This window comes from Anomaloglossus baeobatrachus, chromosome 4 (genome assembly GCF_048569485.1).
Source record: "Anomaloglossus baeobatrachus isolate aAnoBae1 chromosome 4, aAnoBae1.hap1, whole genome shotgun sequence".
Taxonomy (NCBI): Eukaryota; Metazoa; Chordata; class Amphibia; order Anura; family Aromobatidae; genus Anomaloglossus; species Anomaloglossus baeobatrachus.
In genome coordinates this window covers 369,176,109-369,196,600 of record NC_134356.1, presented here as the reverse complement: position 1 = coordinate 369,196,600, position 20,492 = coordinate 369,176,109, and the positions used below count along the sequence as shown (strand labels likewise).

Below are 20,492 nucleotides of genomic sequence, written 5' to 3'. Positions count from 1 at the left end.
TGCGACATCGCAGCATCGGCTTGCGATGTCGCAACGTGCAAAGCCGCCCTTACAGGAAATGCAGAGCAATGCTGCTCTGATCAGCAGAAATGCACAGGCGATTGGACACTGCAGGCCTAAAGTCCCCCAGGGGGAACCAATAAAAATAATAAATTTTTAAAATATATGAAAAAATGAAAACAACTAAAAGTTCAAATCACCCCCTTTTGCCCCATGGAAAATAAAACAGGTTAAAAAAAGAAAAAAAATACACATATTTGGTATCGCCGCATTCATAAATGCCCGATGTATCAAAATATAAAATTAATTGATCTGCTCGGTACACAGCGTGACTACAAAAAAATTACAAACGCCAAAATTACGTTTTTTGGTCGCGGTAAAATTTCTTTAAAAAGCAGTAAGAGGCGATCAAAACAGCTCATCTACACAAAATAGTATAATTAAAAACATCAGCTCAAGACTCAAAAAATAAGACGTCACTGATCCCCAGGTCCTGAAAAATGAGAATGCTATGGGTCTCGGAAAATGGTGACAAAAGTGCTACTTTTTATTAGACAAGCGTTTAAATTTTTTTTCACCCCTTAGATAAAAGTAAAAGTTTACATGTTTGGTATCTATGAACTTGTACAGATGTGAGGCATCATACTAATATGTCAGTTTTACCATATAATGAACTTGGTGAGTAAAACCCCAAAAAAACAATTGTGCAATTGCACTTTTTTCACTATTTCTGCGCATTTGAATTTTTTTCCCATTTTCCAGGACAGTATATGGTAAAACTAGTATTTTTTTTTCATTCAAAAGTACAACTCGTCCCGCAAAAAATAAGCCTTCGTATGGCAAGATTGATGGAAAAATAAAAAAGTAATGGCTCTCGGAAAAAGGGAAGGAAAAAAATGGAAAATTGCCCAAGGTAAAGGGGTTAATTTTCTGGAACAATTTAAAGGGTGCCAATACTTTTGGGCCATGACTGTATATTTACTTAGAAAATTGGTGATGTGATTAGATAGATAGATAGATACTGTAGATCGATCTATGATCTATCTATCTTTCCATTCATCAATGTATCACGTTTTCTATCTACGACTCTACCTATCTAGAATACTTTACAACATGTTACAAGCATACCACATGTTGCTGTCCTTCTTTAAGGGTGTACACTGACTACCAGATCCAAATCTGGTATGGCTCTCATTATCCTGAATGTATAAATACAACATCAAAGTCAAACAGAGAAAAGTTATGGTTCGGCTGAATGCTCCTTCTATGCCAGTGGCTTGTCTCTAGGAGAAAAAAAAGCAATCAGCAGTCCGTAATTTGAAACTCCCAATCAACATTTGCCTTTACAATCAGTTGGCTAGCATCCTCATACAGCTTAGGCCTCTGTCACACGCACGTGAAAAAAAAGAACCGTTTTTTCACGTACGTGTTAAAGGGATGGTTTGCTACCCATGTGCCGTGTTTGTGGCACGTACGTGTTCTCCGTGTGTTATACATAATAACACACGGAGAACGGAAAGCCCCGCCTTACCTGCTTCTTCCGGAGCTGTCTGTGGTGGTGAATGACAGCGTCTGGCACAGGCCACGCCCCGCTGATGCTGCTTCCGGCCCCCAGTGAAGAAGATGCGTTGTTCAAATTCACTGGGGGACGGATGCAGGTGACAGCCGCGGCAGAGACTGCAGGGCTCGTGGAGGTGAGTATGTGTTTTTTTAATTTTTAACATGACACGTGTGTTTCTCCGGCACGTGTCACACGGGACCGCATCCACACTACATCCGTGTGGTACGGGTGCGGGCCATGTGACACCCGTGCTGCCGGAGAACACGTGGACATGTCAGCGTGCGAAACACACGGACACACGTAAGTACGGAACGGACACACGTTCCGTTCCAAAATACTTATGTGTGTCCAAACAATTATGAAATCATATGTCCACGTGTGTACGTGCCTCCAGTACGTGAAAAAACTGGCAAACACATACCGGAGGCACGAACGTGTGACAGAGGCCTTAGACTGTTGGCTGAATTCGCCAATATTGTCGGGTTTAGCCAACATTAATCTAATGTGTATGGGCGGCTAAAGAATATAAGAAGATATAACTTGTATTTCTATGTTCTTACCTGTTACATTCATTTTGATCTTAGGTAATCTATTCCATATTGATTTTGGACACATCCTTGGCAACTATAAAAGCTTTCTGGGCATTAACAAGGAAAGGGTACCATTTGTTTTAACGCCAGATTTTTTACATGTGATGGGAACCTCTGGAAAGAAATCAAGTGAATACTTTCTTAAATTCCAGGTATATCTATATTGTATGTATTTTCAAATTGAACATACACTGAATACAGTAAATTGTGAAGCAAGCCAAATGTATAAGCAATTCTGAAATAATATCGTATTTATAGCGGTGTGAAAAAGTGTTTGCCCCTTTCTGATTTCTTATTCTTTTGCATGTTTGTCACACTTAAATGTTTCAGATCACCACAAAAATGTAAATAAAGATAACATAAAAACAAAATGTAGTTTATATATTAAGGCCTTTGTTATTAAGAGAAAAAGAAATCCAAACGTACAGGGCCCTGTGTGAAAAAGTGATTCCACCCCCCTTAATACAAAAATGAACTGTGGTTTATCACATTTTGGGGAAGCTGAGTTCGATTTCCCTAGCCATACCCAGTCCTGTTTACTGCCACATCTGTTCTCAATAAAGACATTTCTTAAATAGGACCTGCCTGACAAAGGGAAGTAGACCACAAGATCCTCAAAACCTAGACCTCATGCCGCCATCCAAAGATATTAAAGAACAAGTGAGAAACAAAGTAACTGAGATCTATCAGGCTGGAAATGGTTATAAAGCCATTTCTAAAGCTTTGGGAGTTCAGTGAACCACAGTGAAGGTCATTATCCACAAATGGCAAAAACATGGAACAGTGGTGAACCTTCCCAGGAGTGGCCGGCAGACCAAAATTGCCACAAGAGCGCAGCGATGACTCATCAAGCGGTCACAAAAGACCCACAATAACATCCAAAGAACTGCAGGCCTCTATCACGATGTGACTGTAGGATAACAAGGGACAGGCGCTCCTTTGCTATCCCTCACGCAAGGGATCAATAGGCTACCCCTAGCCTCAGGGTTACTTCTGATCGCAAAGATGCCAGAGTCCCGTTCCTGGCTATGATCCTAACTAGAACGAATCTAATCCCCCCCTCCCACCTGGGAAGGAAGGGGCAGAAGTGACATGGAAAGACAGACAAGGGAAAACCAGTGCCAATGGGTTGGCATGGCAGCATGGGGTCAGATGAGCGCCAGCACTCACAGGAGATCAGCATTTCTGCTGATCAGAGCGATGATCTGCACAAGCGATCGAACTGTGCATTGATAAAGTCCCCTAGGGGGACCAGTAAAATCAGTATAAAATGTAAAAAATGTTTTAAAAAATATTTTAAAAAACCCTAAAAGTTCAAATCACTTTCTTTTGCTCCTTGAAAATAAAACAATAATAAATAAAAATATACACATATTTGATATCACCACGTTCAGAAGTTCCCAATCTATCAAATTATAAAATCAATTAATCTGATTGGTACACAGTGTAGCAATAAAAAAAAATCAAAATGCCAAAAGTACGTTTTCTTGGTCGCTGCAACACTGCATTAAAATGCAATAACAGGCAATCAAAACTTCACCTCTAAGCAAAAATTGTATAATTAAACACGCCAGCTCAAGATGCAAAAAATAAGCCATCACTAAGGCCCAGATCCCGAAAAATGAGAATGTCTTGGACAGGTCTTGGAAAATGGCGACAAAAGGGCTGTTATTCTGAATATGTTTTCACCACTTAGATAGAAGTAAAACTATACATTTTTGGTATCTACAAACTTATACCGACCTGGGGAATCATACTGACATGTCAGTTTTGCCATATAGTGAATATGGTAAATAAAAAATTAAAAAATAAAAAACAGTTGTGAAATTACACTTTTTTTGCAATTTCACTCCACTTGTAATTTTTTTCATGTTTTCCAGTACAATATGTGGCAGAATATGAATGGTACAAAAGTACAACTTGTCCCGCAAAAAAAAGCCCTCATATGACTATATTGATGGAAAAATAAAAACATTATGGCTGGTGGAAGAAGGAGAGGAAAAACCTAAAATGGAAAACGAAAAATCGCCAGGTGGTGAACGGGTTAAATTTATTTGGTGAACTGAAACATTTAAGTGTGACAAACATGCAAAAGAATAAGAAATTAGGAATGGGGCAAACAGTTTTTCACACCATTGTACCTCTCCTGCTACAAAAGTGCACAATTATATTCAGTTTTATATTGATTGATCTGTGTACTTATTCAGTATAAATACACTGTATTTTACAAATGCATTTTAAAAACGTGGTTTCCCAAATTTTACGATCACACATTAGAAGATTGAGTATTATGGCTTGTAATTTTAATGTTGTTGGCTTTAGCTGGCCATGTGCACACGATGAGCATTTGGGGAGTTTTTACCTCAGTATTTGTAACCAGGAGTGGAATAATCCGAGGAAAAGTATAATAGAAACACAACACCACTTCTGTATTTATCACCCACTCCAGGTTTTGGCTTAGGGGTACTTCTAATATAGCGAGATCGCTAGCGAGATCGCTGCTGAGTCACAGGTTTTGTGACGTACCAGTGACCTCATCAGCGATCTCGCTGTGTATGACACTAAGCAGCAACCTGGCCCCTGCTGTGAAATCGCTGATCGTTACACACCGTGCTGGTTCATTTTTTGCTCGTTGGTCTCCCACTGTGCAACATGCATGTTTCACTGCGGGAGACCAACGAGCACCAACTCTGTGTAAGCAGCATATGCTGGTAACCAGGGTAAATATCGGGTAACTAAGCTTAGTAACCCGATGTGAATCCTTTTTTACGTATACAGGGAGCCAGCGCTGGCAGCCTGTAAGCGGTGTAGGCTGGTAACCAGGGTAAATATCGGGTAACCAAGCAAAGCGCTTTGTTTAGTTACCCGATATTTACCCTGGTTACCAAGAGCAGCATCGTTTCACTAGTCGCTGGTGGCTGATGGCTGATCGCTGGTGAGATCTGCCTGATTGACAGCTCACCAGCGACCATGTAGCGACGCACCAACGATCCCTGCCAGGTCAGATCGCTGGTGGGATCTTTGGTGCATTGCTACGTGTGACCCCAGCCTTACAGACACTGAGGTAAAAACCTCACCAAATACTCGCCATGTGCATTGCGTGTGACCTAAGTCTGCTTTCACACACTGAGCTTTGGCGAGTTTTTGACATCGGGTATTTTTGGTGAATCAAAAAATGCAGCCTCTTATACGGTAGTTTCACAAAAATGGATGGGATTTATAGAAATCTCACTCCCAATGCGCTTCTTTTTTAATAAGCGTAAACTGACCTGTGGTGCATGTTTCAAATCTGCAGCATGTTCAATTTCTCTTGTGGGTACACTGAGTTTTAAGTGCACATTTTCCCCATAGACTTGGATTAGATGCAGAAAATCCGCAGGTAAATAACACGTCAGTTTTTAGAGTACCGGAAACATATCAGAAACGCATGTAATCTGTATCTTCAGTAAGTAGATAAATAAAGTTTTGTCAAAGCCAAATACTAATATGTATCAAAAACAAATCAGCTTAATTTAAAAGCATGACACACCAAAAAGATACAAAAAAATCACAGCTTTGTAAATGTGTTAAAATGCATATCAAAAAAACACAATGAAAAAATGCAAGTAACCTAATTTACATAATAGATGCAGAAATTCTACAATCAAATCAAAAATCAAAAATTCTCCAAAAGCTCTTTGTGGGAACATAGCCTTAGGCATCATAATGTAACCAAAAGTATTTTTCTATATAGGAACAAAAACTTAAAGGAGTACTCCGGTACCTTTAATACCTTTTATAAATATCTATGTTTAGTTATTTACTTTATTATAAAATTCCCTACTTTTTTCCATATCCTGCTATTTCTTATATGTATTTATTTTTTTACTTTAGTTATTTACTTTATTATAAAATTCTCTACTATTTTCCCTATTCAGCCTTTCCCTATATGTATTATTTTTTTTTTACTTTACTCCCTGTGGTTTGTTTGAGAGGAGTCTCAAACGAGAAGTCACAGGAGCTTGGACTTCCCCACAGGTTCCCTACAGCTTCAATCACACTCACTTTCCCAAAGCTTCTATTACCCCTACTAAAACACCACATCATCAAGGGGCAGCGCTGCGGTCACTTACCACAGCTTGTTACCTCCCTCCCTTTAGATGCATTCTGTTTCACGGGTGTAATGGAGAAGTCACTGCAGCTTCATTAGCCGCTGCCCACATCTTGAGTGGTTACCACCACACTTTATCTGTGTTTGTCACTTGCATCTCCAATGGCCACCACCACATTCCCTGCTTATATCACCTTCAACTCGTTCCCCAAAATGAGACATTTATTAGGGGGCAGTGATAGAAGCAGGGAGAGTGATAGCAGTGCCTCACCACAGTTTCTATCACTACATTCATAGGATTCGTCATCAGGCGGCGGTGATAGAAGCAGGGTGAGTCATATCAGCACTGCCTGCTTCTTTTCTCTTTTAAATGCCTTGTTGGGGGATACTCAGGAGGCCCAAATTAGATGATTGATCCACCAAAATCAAATTACATTACATACATTAACTTTAAGACATCAAAACAATATAATTGAACTTTGCTTTCACACATGCGGACAATGCTCATTGTATATGTAGTGTGAATGCGATGGTGGCAGCAGCGCTGCCATTACTTTCATTTTTATTAGCGTTCATGTGGTTGACAGGTCATGTTGCTGGGTCTTAATAGCAACTGTGACTGTCGCCTAAAAAATAGCGTCATGGGGTGAAGGTGGGAAAAATCTTGCAGACACTCTTTTGAGGAGCACAAAAGGAGAGCAGAGAGAAAGGTTGTGTGAATTGTAAGTTGTGTGTTGTGAGTTAACTAGGTCATAGATGTATAGAGGAGATAAATTAGGGATTTCCTTGTAATGAATTTTTAGTATTGTGAACTGAATTTTCAAGCTGATGGGTCGCCAGTGAAAAGATTGGCTTTAGGAGAGACAGAATAGTGACCAGGGAAAACGTGGATTAACCTGCAGCAGAGTTAAAGTGGTTTAATTAAATACTCCCTATCACATAGTTCAAACCTACCAAGTCTCATATCAGGATGGGCTGCAGTCTGAAGAAACATTGTTCTCGACACTGCAAAAAGCTTTATTGTAATCACACATACTTCCATGAACAGAGGAGAACTGTGTGATGGGAGAAGCACTAAATCTTCTCACTGACTTAGCACAAACTAGTTTTATCTCCAGCCACAGTCCTCCGTGGTTAGTCATCTGAGGAGAAGATTTATTTTATCTCCTCTCACACACTTGTTCAGCACTAGCTGTATGTGTGCTTATGACAGTTGAGACACAGGTCTCTGGAGCAGTTTCTTCAGCCAGCAGCCCATCCTGACACGTGACTAGGATGTAGCCGGTCAAATAGAAAGTTCGATAACAGGTGGGAAGACAGTTGGAGATGCACATGTTGGTCGAAGAGTTTAGAAGCGAGGAGGAAGGGTCGAGGGGATACTGCCTAAGAAAGGGTATGATGGTTCCATACTTAAGAGATATGGGAAGATGTCAGTGGTAACAATAAGTAGAAGAGGTGAATTAAGGCTGCAGTAAATACAGTAATTAAAGTAATGCAATTTTTTTATGGTTGAATTAAGTTTTATTAGAAAGCAAATATATAAGTGCATATCAATAATTTAGAATATCATCAAAAAAGTTAATTTATTTCAGTAATTCAATACAAAAATAGAAACGTATATATTATATAGTCATTACAAACAGAGTGATCTATTTCAAGTGTTTATTTGTTATTGTTGATGATTATGGCTTACATCCAATGAAAACCCAAAAGTCATTGTCTCAGAAAATTAGAATAATTACTAAAAAACACCTGCAAAGGATTCCTAAGCTTTAAAATGGTCCCTTAATTTGGTTCAGTAGGCTACACAATCATGGGGAAAACTGCTGACTTGACAGATGTCCAGAAGGCAGTTATTGACACTCCACAACGAAGGTAAGCCACAAAAGGTCATTGCTAAAGAAGCTGACTGTTCACAGAGTGCTGTATCCAATCATATTAATGGAAAGTTGAGTGGAAGGAAAAAGTGTGGTAGAAAAAGGTACACAAGGAAATGGGATAACCACAGCCTTGATAGGATTGTTAAAAAAAGGCCATTCCAAAATTTGGGAGAGATTCACAAGGAGCAGACTGCTGCTGGAGTCAGTGCTTCAAGAGCCTCCACATACAGACGTATCCAGGACATGGGCTACAACTGTCACATTCCTTGTGTCAAGTCACTTTTGACCAATAGACAACGCCAGAAGCATCTTACCTGGGCCAAGGAGAAAAAGAACTAGACTGTTGCTCAGTGGTCCAAGGTGTTTTCAGAGGAAAGAAAATGTTGCACTTAATTTGGAAATCAAGATCCCAGAGTCTGGAGGAAGAGTGGAGACACACACAATCCAAGCTGCTTGGGTGATGTTTCGGGAGCCATGTCATCTGCTGGTGTAGGTCCACTGTATTTTATCAAGACCAAAGTCAGAACAGCTGTAGTGCCCCTGAACCCATCAGGGCACTACTAGGTACTGCATCCTGTCAAAGATGCAGGGCCTACCCCCAGGGACCTGGAAGACCAGTGCCGGTAACATCAAAACACATAAACATACCCAGTTTCCCTCTTCCAATCATGTGTGACTGACTACTTTGGGACCCAATGAATGGCCACCCAGGGGTGAAGCCAGTCCAGTCCACTAGACGACAACCAGGTGAGAGGGGACACAGAGAGACAAGAAAGACGGGGAGTCCGGTAGTGACAGTGGAAAGGGACGGACATGTCTCTAGACGGTGTCGTGTAGCAGGGACCTAGGTGGCGTAGCAGAGTGGTTGCCAGAGAGGCTACAGCCAGGTACCCCTGCAACCAGAGCACTGACACGGCACAGGGCCCTAGGTCAGGTGAACGCTTCAGGCTACCTGACAAATACCTGCACAGTGAGGGGACATTCACAGACCTCGCTAACCCAAGAATCCGGGGGCACCAGCAGTAAAGATAGAGCCAGGGACCGGAACAGAACACCGACCCTACAGGGTTTGCACTGCCCGCCGTACGGATCAGAGACTACCGACAGACAGTAGGGAACCCCCAGACGCTCCAAGCCACGGGGTTCCACCAACCAGTGAGAGGTGGTGGGGACAGAAGCCGCCAGGGTACCACACCGGCTCTGGGGCTAAAGAAAACAGAGGTGTACCAGCCGTCCTCTGGGTACCAGTTACCACCAAAACCAAATGAAAAAAAATCCCATAAAAAAATAACCTTTAATTTATCATTTAAAAGGTATAAAATTTACAAAAAATTTAACACTCTCCCTAATAGTGTATGGGCAATAAGACATGTAAATTCCAGAAAGGGAGGAGGGGGGGGGGCTGTCCCTAATTTACCCCTATTTTCATCTTACCTATCAATGGAGGGTATGACGCTTAGGTTTGTGGCGCCCCCATTCACCTACAGGAGACCCTAAAGTCATCCTAAATTGCCCTACACTACACTAATATGTGCACCAAATGTGAATTAAACATTAAAATACAAAATCCTATTAGTATAACTTGCCAACATAATAGTATGACTTATCTGGCAGAGGTGCATCAGATCTTCACAATCAGACGTCGTCCCGATGCATTTCTCCCTGTTAAGGCCCCGTCACACTAAGCAACATCGCTAGCAACATCGCTGCTAACGAACAACTTTTGTGACGTTGCTAGCGATGTTGCTGTGTGTGACATCCAGCAACAACCTGGCCCCTGCTGTGAGGTCGTAGGTTGTTGCTGAATGTCCTGGGCCATTTTTTAGTTGTTGCTGTCCTGCTGTGAAGCACAGATCGCTGTGTGTGACAGCGAGACAGCAACAACTAAATGTGCAGGCAGCAGGAGCCGGCTTCTGCGGAGGCTGGTAACCAATGTAAACATTGGGTAACCAAGAAGCCCTGTCCTTGGTTACCCGATATTTACCTTTGTTACCAGCCTCCGCCGATCTCACTGTCAGTGCCGGCTCCTGCTCTGTGCACATGTAGCTGCAGGACACATCGGGTTAATTAACCCGATGTGTGCTGTAGCTAGGAGAGCAGGGAACCAGCGCTAAGCAGTGTGCGCTGCTCCCTGCTCTGTGCACATTTAGCTGCAGGACACATCGGGTAATTAACCCGATGTGTGCTGTAAGTAGGAGAGCAAGGAGCCAGCGCTAAGCGGTGTGCGCTGCTCCCTGCTATGTGCACATGTAGCTGCAGCACACATCGGGTAATTAACCCGATGTGTGCTGTAACTAGGAGAGCAGGGAGCCAGCGCTCAGTGTGCGCTGCTCCCTGTTCTCTGCACGTGTAGCTCCGTGCACTGGTAACCAAGGTAAATATCGGGTTGGTTACCCGATATTTACCTTAGTTACCAAGCGCAGCATCTTCCACGCGGCGCTGGGGGCTGGTCACTGGTTGCTGGTGAGCTCACCAGCAACTCGTGTAGCGACGCTCCAGCGATCCCTGCCAGGTCAGGTTGCTGGTGGGATCGCTGGAGTGTCGCAGTGTGACATCTCACCAGCAACCTCCTAGCAACTTACCAGCGATCCCTATCGTTGTTGGGATCGCTGGTAAGTTTCTTAGTGTGACTGGACCTTTAGCTTCACAGGGTTCATCAGGGGACAGCTATAGATAAATTCAAGGACTAAAGATACTGTATTGCGGTGACAGACAGAATCTAGGTGCTGTGAGGAGAATCCCTGAGGACAAACAGGATATGACACCCTTTTAAAGTAAGTGGGGAATGAAAGTGAGGATTGGGCAGCTGGATCGCCCCATCGTGGATTGTCATGTGACTCATTTTCATAATATGACTAATCCTAAAATAACCGACAGAGGATTATATATGTAATACTTATTATATGTTCTGAGGATTTCGATAGCGTAGGGCAATGATCAGCAGAGACGAGTTTTTGATACAAGATGTTTTATAATCTGTAACCACGGTAGATAACAACGGAACAAACACAGCAGTACAAATACACAAATACCTTCCCGAAACGGAGCGGAGGGAATTCCCGGGGCCACGCACCGGACTCCCCCAGGGAGACCACCAGAGCGAACCCCTATACAGGGACTGTCCGGCAATCACCCCGGAAGGCCTAAATGCGCAGCAGCCGGGACACAATGGGCAAGCGGTAAAAGTCCAGGAGTGTCCGTACGGGATGATTGTCCAGAGTGGTTACGAACCAGAGAGAACCGGGCAGAGTGCTGACCGAAGATGGCAGACGGAATCCGGGCACAGCTTGAGAAACCGGGTAAGGTCCAGAGTCGGTCGGTCGGTAGTCTTTTAGGAGGATCCAAAAGCAATCAGGATTAGCAGCAGCAAAGCAGGAGCACACAGCAAGCAGTATACTCAGGCACTGGACTGGGCTGAGAGGCGGCCTTTTAAGCAGCTGGACAGGAAGTAGGGCAACAGAACCTTAAACTCCATGTTAACTGAGGGCAAGCTCATTCAAAAGAGAACTGGAAAACCTGGAAACCTGACATTACTCCCCCCCCCAGAGACGGCCTCAGGACGGATCAGGGCCCGGCTTGTCCGGGAACCGTCGATGAAACTGAGCGATCTTCCGGGGTGCCCGAATGTTACCCACCGGTTCCCAGGAATCGTCCTCGGGGGCGTACCCCTGCCAACGTACCAGATATTGAAGCCGATGACGATGGAGCCGGGAGTCAATAATGTCCTCAACCACGAACTGCTCCTCGCCGTCGACCATCACAGGCGGAGGAGGAGGCACAACACGACCACGAAACGTATTAGGGGAGACAGGTTTGAGGAGAGACACATGAAAGACCGGGTGTACCTTTAGATGGTGCGGCAACCGTAGCCGACAGGCCACAGGGCTCACGATCCCGGTGATCTTAAATGGACCGATGAATTTTTGTCCCAGCTTCTGCGAAGGAACACCCAATCTCAGGTTTTTGGTGGACAACCATACAGAGTCCCCTACCTTGTACATGGGTGCCGGTTTCCGGTGAGTGTCGGCCGACCTCTTGTAACGCTCCTGGGCCGTAGCCACAGTGTCCTTCAGAACCTCCAGATTTTGTCGTAGCTCTGTCAATCTGTCCTCCACCGCTGGCACCGAAACCGCAACCGGTGACCTAGGCAAAACATTCGGATGGTAACCCAAGTTAGCAAAAAAGGGCGTTACCTTAGTGGAGCTGCTCTGAGTGTTGTTATATGAGAACTCCGCCAACGGAAGCATCTTCAACCAATCGTCCTGCAGATGGCTGACATAACATCGAAGGTATTGTTCCAGGGTTTGATTCGTCCGTTCGGTTTGCCCATTTGTCTGAGGATGGTATGCAGAAGACAAACAGACATCAATCTGGAGTGCCGTACAAAACCCCTTCCAGAATCTAGACGTGAACTGCACGCCCCGGTCAGAGATGATCTCGTCTGGTACCCCATGCAATCGGAATACATTCTGGATAACCAAATCCACTGTCTCTGCGGCTGAGGGAAGACCGGTACACGGAATGAAGTGAGCAGCTTTAGTCAATCGATCTACCACCACTAAAATGGTATTGTGTCCGCATGAGACTGGCAACTCCACAATAAAATCCATGGAGATAGACCCCCAAGGGCGAGATGGCACGGGTAACGGTTGGAGGAGTCCCGTAGGAGCCACACGAGGGACCTTGCACCGGGCACAAACCACACATGAGTGGACATAGTCCTTCACATCCTTTAAACAAGTAGGCCACCAGAAAAAACGGCTCAGAAATTCTTGCGTCTTCTGTACCCCCCTATGACCAGCCAACACGGAGTCATGGACCAACTTGAGAACCCGAAGTCTTACGGCCTCCGGGACATAAATGCGTCACTCTCTCAACCACACACCATTCCGAAGAACAAGAGTTACATCATTCGGGGGGGCAGCAAGAAATACGTCACCATCATAGGCCAGCTTGATGTCCTTCCACAAGTCCCGGTCCTGGAGTACTCCAACGAAATTGGCATCCGATAACACGGTCTGAGACGGGGTTCCAGGCACGGAGTCCACGGCGTGGATTCGGGACAAGGCATCGGCTTTCCCATTACGTGAACCTGGACGGTATGTAACGATAAAATTGAATTGGTTAAGAAATAGGCTCCAACGGGCTTGCCGTGGAGACAGGCACCTGGCAGACTTAAGAAATTCCAGATTACGATGATCCGTGAGTACTATCACTTGCTGCGCGGCTCCCTGTAAGTGGTGTCTCCATTCCTTGAAAGCGGCAATAATCGCCAATAATTCCTTGTCCGCAATGTCGTAGTTCCTTTCTGCAGGGGACAACCGGCGGGAAAAGAAGGCACACGGATGCAAGAGACTCTTGTCCCCGGTCCTTTGAGAAAGAATGGCCCCTAATGCATAGTCGGAAGCGTCGACCTCCACGATAAAGGGAAGTGCGGGATTCGGATGGACTAATATTGGCGCTGAGGTAAAACATACCTTGAGACGCTGGAATGCTTCCTGGGCCTGGGCGGACCACACAAACTTCTGTCCTTTCTTGGTTAACAGAGTGATGGGACGGACAATCTCTGAAAAGTTACGGATAAAGCGTCGGTAAAAGTTGGCAAAACCGACAAAGCGTTGTACCTCCTTGATGTTTCCCGGTTCCGGCCAGTCCAGAATGGCTTGTATCTTGCTAGATTCCATGTTTAGTCCCTGAGGAGAGATGACATAACCTAAGAATTGTATTTGTGAGCAGTGGAACTCGCATTTCTCCAGCTTAATGTACAGGTGGTTTTCCCTCAGACGGGTAAGTACGGTCTTGACGTGCTCCTGGTGTTCCTGTAGAGAATCAGAAAAGATTAGGATATCGTCCAGATAGATCACCATGAATTGGTCCATGATATCCCTAAAAATATCGTTAACTAGATGTTGAAATGCCGCGGGAGCGTTACAAAGTCCAAAAGGCATCACTAGGTACTCAAAATGTCCGTACCGACATCGGAACGCGGTCTTCCACTCGTCTCCGGGACGTATACGAAGCAGATTATATGCCCCACGGAGGTCTAATTTGGTGAATATTTTTGCCTGTTGGACCCTCTCCAATAGCTCAGGAATCAACGGTAACGGATACCGGTTCCGGATGGTTATCTTATTCAATTCCCGGTAGTCAATACAGGGTCTCAGAGTCCCCTCCTTCTTTTTCACGAAAAAGATGGGTGCCCCTGCGGGTGAGGTAGACGGACGAATAAATCCCTTGGCTAGGCTTTCATCAATGTACTCTTTTAGCGCTCCTAGCTCAGGTGCCGCCAACGGGTAGACATGACCAAACGGAATCTCCGCCCCTGGGAGTAAGTCTATGGGGCAATCATACGGTCTATGCGGGGGAAGCCGGTCGGCTTTTCTTTTGTCGCATATATCAGCGAAGTCACGGTAAACCGGGGGTAAAACAGGTACCTGTACAGTGCTCTCCGTATTTGGTGGTACTGGAACCGGAACAGTTGGACTAATGGTCGGAATATTCTGCGGTGGGAAGGATATTTCCTTAGTTTCCCAATCGATGACCGGATTTGTAGACCGTAGCCACGGAATACCTAAAATAATCGGAAAATGAGGAGATGAAATTAGCATGAAAACAAGGGTCTCCTGCTGACCTGGCTTCATGACGCATTCTAGCGGTACGGTTTCCAGATCAACTGGTCCAGAGATTAACGGAGATCCGTCTACCGTCTCCATGGTAACCGGTGCGGATCTTTGCTGAGACCGGATACCGTGTTTCCTGGCAAAAGAAGAGTCCATGAAATTTCCCCCTGCCCCAGAGTCTATCATTGCAGAGGTAGGAATTAGTTGTCCCTCCCAACGGATCTGAATGGGGAGTGAGCAATGGGTATATTTCCCTTCTGAGTCCTTCGGTGAGGTTGACATTACAGTCAAGGGAAATACCGCATCCAAGTGTCCACTTGCCTCAGAGATATCGGACTCTGCGTCCGTGTTGTCACACTCTGCCATGGCTGCCAATACCTTATTTGGGCGATTCGGACGTTTCGGGCAGTCGATCAAGAAATGGTCCGATTGACCGCAATAGAAACACAAACGCTCACGGAGTCGGTGTTCGCGACGTTCATTGGTCTCTCGCTTTTGCAGAGAGTCTACTTGCATAGGAACGTCCTCGGCCTCCCGTGGCGTCCTGAGAGCGGGTTCTCTGGAAGGAAATGCAAAGTTGTTTACACGGTTTACGGCTGCCCATTTTTCCTGTCTACGTTCCGTCAAGCGGGTATCAATACGCACACAGTGCTGGAGAAACAGTTCAAAATCCCCTGGCGATTCGGAACGAGCTAACTCGTCCTTGATGGTACCGGACAAACCCTTTCTGAAAACAGACAATAATGCATTGTTTCCCCAGTCGGTGTCTACCACTAACCTCTTAAATTCAGTGGCGTATTCAACGACAGAACGCTTTCCCTGACGTAAGGAAAGGAGAGCCGATTCAGCGGTAGCACGGCGATTCGGATCATCAAACATCTGCGCCATTGCGGTCAGAAAATCATCTAGGTGATTTAAACGGATGTCCCGGTTCTCTATCATAGGATTAGCCCAAGCCAGTGCTCGTGAGGTTAATAACATAATTATACATAACACTTTGGACCGGTCAGAACGGTAATAATCAGCATGTACATCAAAAAACAGTATACATTGGTTCACAAATCCACGAAACTGACTACGGTCACCATTGAAACGGAATGGGGGTAACCTAGGCATACCGGCAGCTGATACGGACGTAGTGGGGCCGGCTTCCTGAGCCTCCACTCTGACTTGCAAATCCTGTATAGCCGGACCCAGTACCTGGTGATCATGGCCCAGCTGTGCTTCCACATCTCTAAGTTTAGTCTGCACCACCTCCATCTCCTGCTGCAAGGAGTTAATCATAGAAAAGAGCTGATCTACTCCTCGTGTCTCAGTCATTGCCCCAGCGAAATCCTCTTTTTTGGCCTGAGTATAATGTAATACTTATTATATGTTCTGAGGATTTCGATAGCGTAGGGCAATGATCAGCAGAGACGAGTTTTTGATACAAGATGTTTTATAATCTGTAACCACGGTAGATAACAACGGAACAAACACAGCAGTACAAATACACAAATACCTTCCCGAAACGGAGCGGAGGGAATTCCCGGGGCCACGCACCGGACTCCCCCAGGGAGACCACCAGAGCGAACCCCTATACAGGGACTGTCCGGCAATCACCCCGGAAGGCCTAAATGCGCAGCAGCCGGGACACAATGGGCAAGCGGTAAAAGTCCAGGAGTGTCCGTACGGGATGATTGTCCAGAGTGGTTACGAACCAGAGAGAACCGGGCAGAGTGCTGACCGAAGATGGCAGACGGAATCCGGGCACAGCTTGAGAAACCGGGTAAGGTCCAGAGTCGGTCGGTCGGTAGTCTTTTAGGAGGATCCAAAAGCAATCAGGATTAGCAGCAGCAAAGCAGGAGCACACAGCAAGCAGTATACTCAGGCACTGGACTGGGCTGAGAGGCGGCCTTTTAAGCAGCTGGACAGGAAGTAGGGCAACAGAACCTTAAACTCCATGTTAACTGAGGGCAAGCTCATTCAAAAGAGAACTGGAAAACCTGGAAACCTGACAATATATCAATAACGTGATGGAACACAAATGTGCTCAACCACTTTTGCCACACGCCGACCTCATCATAGAAATGCCATGTATTTATTAATGTCAAATGAACGGACCGACGCAAATGCGTTTCACCACTCAGGCACCATCACCAGAGTGTGACGAATATCCAGCGCATACTGGGCTCGTCACTCACATATCCCAGCAAACCCCATAATGGCAGTGTCACGTGACTATCAGCGTCACATGGCTAAAACGGAAGCAGTCGAGAAAATGAATAAAGTTTCATGGTGGAACGCTAATGTGTTCCACCAGTCAAATGCCGTCTCCAGAGTGTGAGAAAAATCCAGCGCATACTTAACGCGTCACTCACTATAACCGGAAGTGACGTGAACTGCCGGTAATATTTAAAACAAAAGATATTACATGTCTCCCGTCACAAAGAACATGGGGCTATAAATATATGCCATGTTCAATATATTTCAAATGGCCGGAGATAACACTCTCAGCCAGAAATTATGGTATTTACAAAATTTTATTATGCCAGTGGAGCATAAATGTGCCCCAACATTGGTATTTACCTGGCTTGTTGCCCATACACTATTAGGGTGAGTGTTACACTTTTTGTAAATTTTATACCTTTTAAATGATAAATTAAAGTTATTTTTTATGGGAATTTTTTTCTTTTGGTTTTGAACATATTGGTTCCCTTTGTAAAACTAGCTGCGGCTTTGGTCTGTTTATTTTTTACCAGTTACCAACAACAGTGAGTAAAAAGAACCAGGTAAACAGCAACCTTTGTGTGGTCTACCCTTCTTTCTTGCGGAGGGCCTACCATCCTGCCATCACCATCAGCCCCAGTGGTAAAAGACTATGTAGCGGCGGTTCCATCACCATAACCGCAACCCGCAAGTGGCGTCACGATATAAACTTTTAATCTCCCCTGTATATAATCCCTTTAAAAAGCGACCCCCAGGATCACGGAACCGGACATCCGTTACACAACGTGACACCGCATCTCCATACATATACGGCCCAGGACCAAGTACCTCATAGCCCTGGAGCGACACACAGCTGACTACCAGGAAATTTTAGAGCACTTCATGCTTCCCTCTGCCGACAAGCTTTTTGGAGACGGAAATTTAATTTTCCAGCAGGACTTGACACCTGTCCACATTGCCAAAAGTGTCGTCCATACCTGGTTTAATAACCACAGTATCACTGTGCTTGATTGGCCAGCAAACTCTCCTGACCTAAACCTCTATGGGGTATTGTTAAGAGGAAGATGAGAGACACCAGACCCAACAATGCAGATGACCTGTAGGCAGTAATTCATGCAAAAGGAGCCCCGACCAAGTATTGAGTGCATTTACTGTACAGACTTTTCAGTAGACGAACATTTCTGAGTTTAAAATCATTCTTTCAGTTGGTCTGATATAATCTAATTTTCTGAGATAATGATTTTTGGGTTTTCATTGGCTGTAAGCCATAATCATTAACACTAACAGAAATAGACACATGAAATAGATCACTATGGTTGTAATGACTCTAATATATGTGTTTCACTTTTTGTATTGAATTACTGAAATAAATTAACTTTTTGATTATATTCTAATTTATTGAGATGTACGTTTAATCACACAAATATAGCAATGCATGTGTAATAAAGTGTATGTATACATATTATGAAAAACCAATACAGCTCAATGATTACCAGTGGTCTAATAGCCACAAGTACAGTAAATAAGGCAAGTATATAGTGATCTACAAACTAATATCATTCTACAAGAGTCACTCAAATGTCAATGATGCAATATTTTTAGTAGTATGGAATAATTCAATCAATTCCTAACAGAACAAACACATTTCAGTGGAAAATTGAATAAGAAAGAGAGAACAAAAAAGAAAGAAGTCGACAGTGATAGGAAGAGGTAGACAGAGGAATCCCCATATTTCTTTACGCATGCCCTCGCACGAGTCTCGTACATTTCCATGATATTCATTATGAAATAGTCAACCATGTTTGAAATTGTTGAGTCCGGAAACAAGGACAGGCTGACCCAGGCATTAGAGAAATCATCACACGAATTGTGTTATGTTGCCATTAACATCTCCATATTATTATTATTATTATTTATTATTATAGCGCCATTTATTCCATGGCGCTTTACAAGTGAAAGAGGGTATACGTACAACAATCATTAACAGTACAAAACAGACTGGTATAGGAGGAGAGAGGACCTGCCCGCGAGGGCTCACAGTCTACAGGGAATGGGTGAGGACAGAGCTGGTTGCGCAGTGGTGTACTGGACTGAGGGCTATTGTAAGTTGTGGGCTTGTTGGAAGAGGTGGGTCTTCAGGTTCCTCTTGAAGCTTTCCACGGTAGGGGAGAGTCTGATATATGCATTATGTCATTTAAGTGTTCTATAAATTCAGTATAAAAGGATTGCAAAGGATTTCCAATGATGAAGGATGAGGCAGCGAGCACTACTTTTGTTCTTTAATAAAGATTATGATATGAAAAAAAAAACATTACCAAACATTTCTAAAAAAAAATAAAAAAATCCATGTAATACAAAAAAAATTTACATAATAGGTCATATTGTTTTCTATAATGTAATTTAAGGCATGTACACTTTTTCAAGGCAAATTGTGCCTGAATTTTGGTGTATTTAGCTTAGTAAATCTCCACATTTTTAATGTAATTTTCTGATTTTTATGTATTTACACGTGTAGGAGACCACTTTATAATTTTTACATAATGCAGTTGTTTGAATTGTTGTGCTAACTGAATGTATTTTTACCTTTTTATTTTCAGGATATATGTGTAAAAGCCTATTTAGCCCTGCGTCATCATACAAATCTTATGATCATCCTGTTCTCCATGATGCTTATGACAGGCATGCCTCAGTTAACAAGTAAAGAGGACATTGAGTACATTCGAGAGTCATTGACTGTTGGAAAAAATGAAGACAATGCTAAAAAACATTTTCTTGACCAAATTGAAGTCTGCAGAGATAAAGGCTGGACTGTGCAGTTCAACTGGTTTCTTCATCTCGTTTTAGGTATTAAACAAGGAGTCGAGAAGCATTCTGCTTAAATTTGCTGGTGGCATTGTACAGCTTAAAGCTAAAAACCGTACAATAATTATAATAACAATGTGTGGTTTAAAAATGTACCATTCCTGACCAAAAGCAGCATTAACACACCATAACCATTTCATAAATTGTGCTGATCCATAAATGCTTTGTGTTAGGCTATTTTTTGACAAATCTACAAAAATCAAAGAGTTGTAATGCTGACATCTAATAAAAACAGAACCAATTTTCAAATTTTCAAAGAGCCTCCCTTTTTATTTACCCATAAGGATAAGTTCTCATGCTGTGGGTAAAAGCAGTTTGGAGTTTAAAGGGGTTGTCCAGCCCTAGGGGAAATTTTGGCTTTGAGAAAAGCAGATGATTTCTCAGCATCATACAGGGAGAATAAGTACACACCCTCAATGATAACTGTTTGATAACACCCACTTGGACTTAAAGAATTTAATAATAATAATCTTTATTTCTATAGCGCCAACATATTCCGCAGCGCTTCACAATTCAGGAGGCTGATATACATATACATATCATATACATAAACATATACAATTTAACTCATTAGTTGACAAATACTGATTGCTAATATCTCTGGAAGAGTAAAATAAATAAATAAAAAGATTTATTTTGCTCTGCAACAAATATTACATTGTGTATCCATTCAACTTGAAA

The 20,492-nt window shown here is 43.6% G+C and overlaps 1 protein-coding gene across 5 annotated transcripts in view; it reads left to right on the top strand.

The window, feature by feature from the left end:
• PIK3CG (phosphatidylinositol-4,5-bisphosphate 3-kinase catalytic subunit gamma) overlaps window positions 1–20,068 on the top strand; it is a 99,512-nt gene extending 79,444 nt beyond the window's left edge. For all 5 annotated transcript variants that reach the window (XM_075345155.1, XM_075345153.1, XM_075345152.1 and 2 more), the window contains 2 exons: window positions 2,146–2,303; window positions 19,547–20,068. In XM_075345155.1, the coding sequence (XP_075201270.1) occupies window positions 2,146–2,303; window positions 19,547–19,828 (440 nt within the window). In that variant the 3' untranslated portion in view covers window positions 19,829–20,068. The remainder of the gene's footprint in view (window positions 1–2,145; window positions 2,304–19,546) is intronic.
• Window positions 20,069–20,492: the final 424 nt, after the last annotated feature.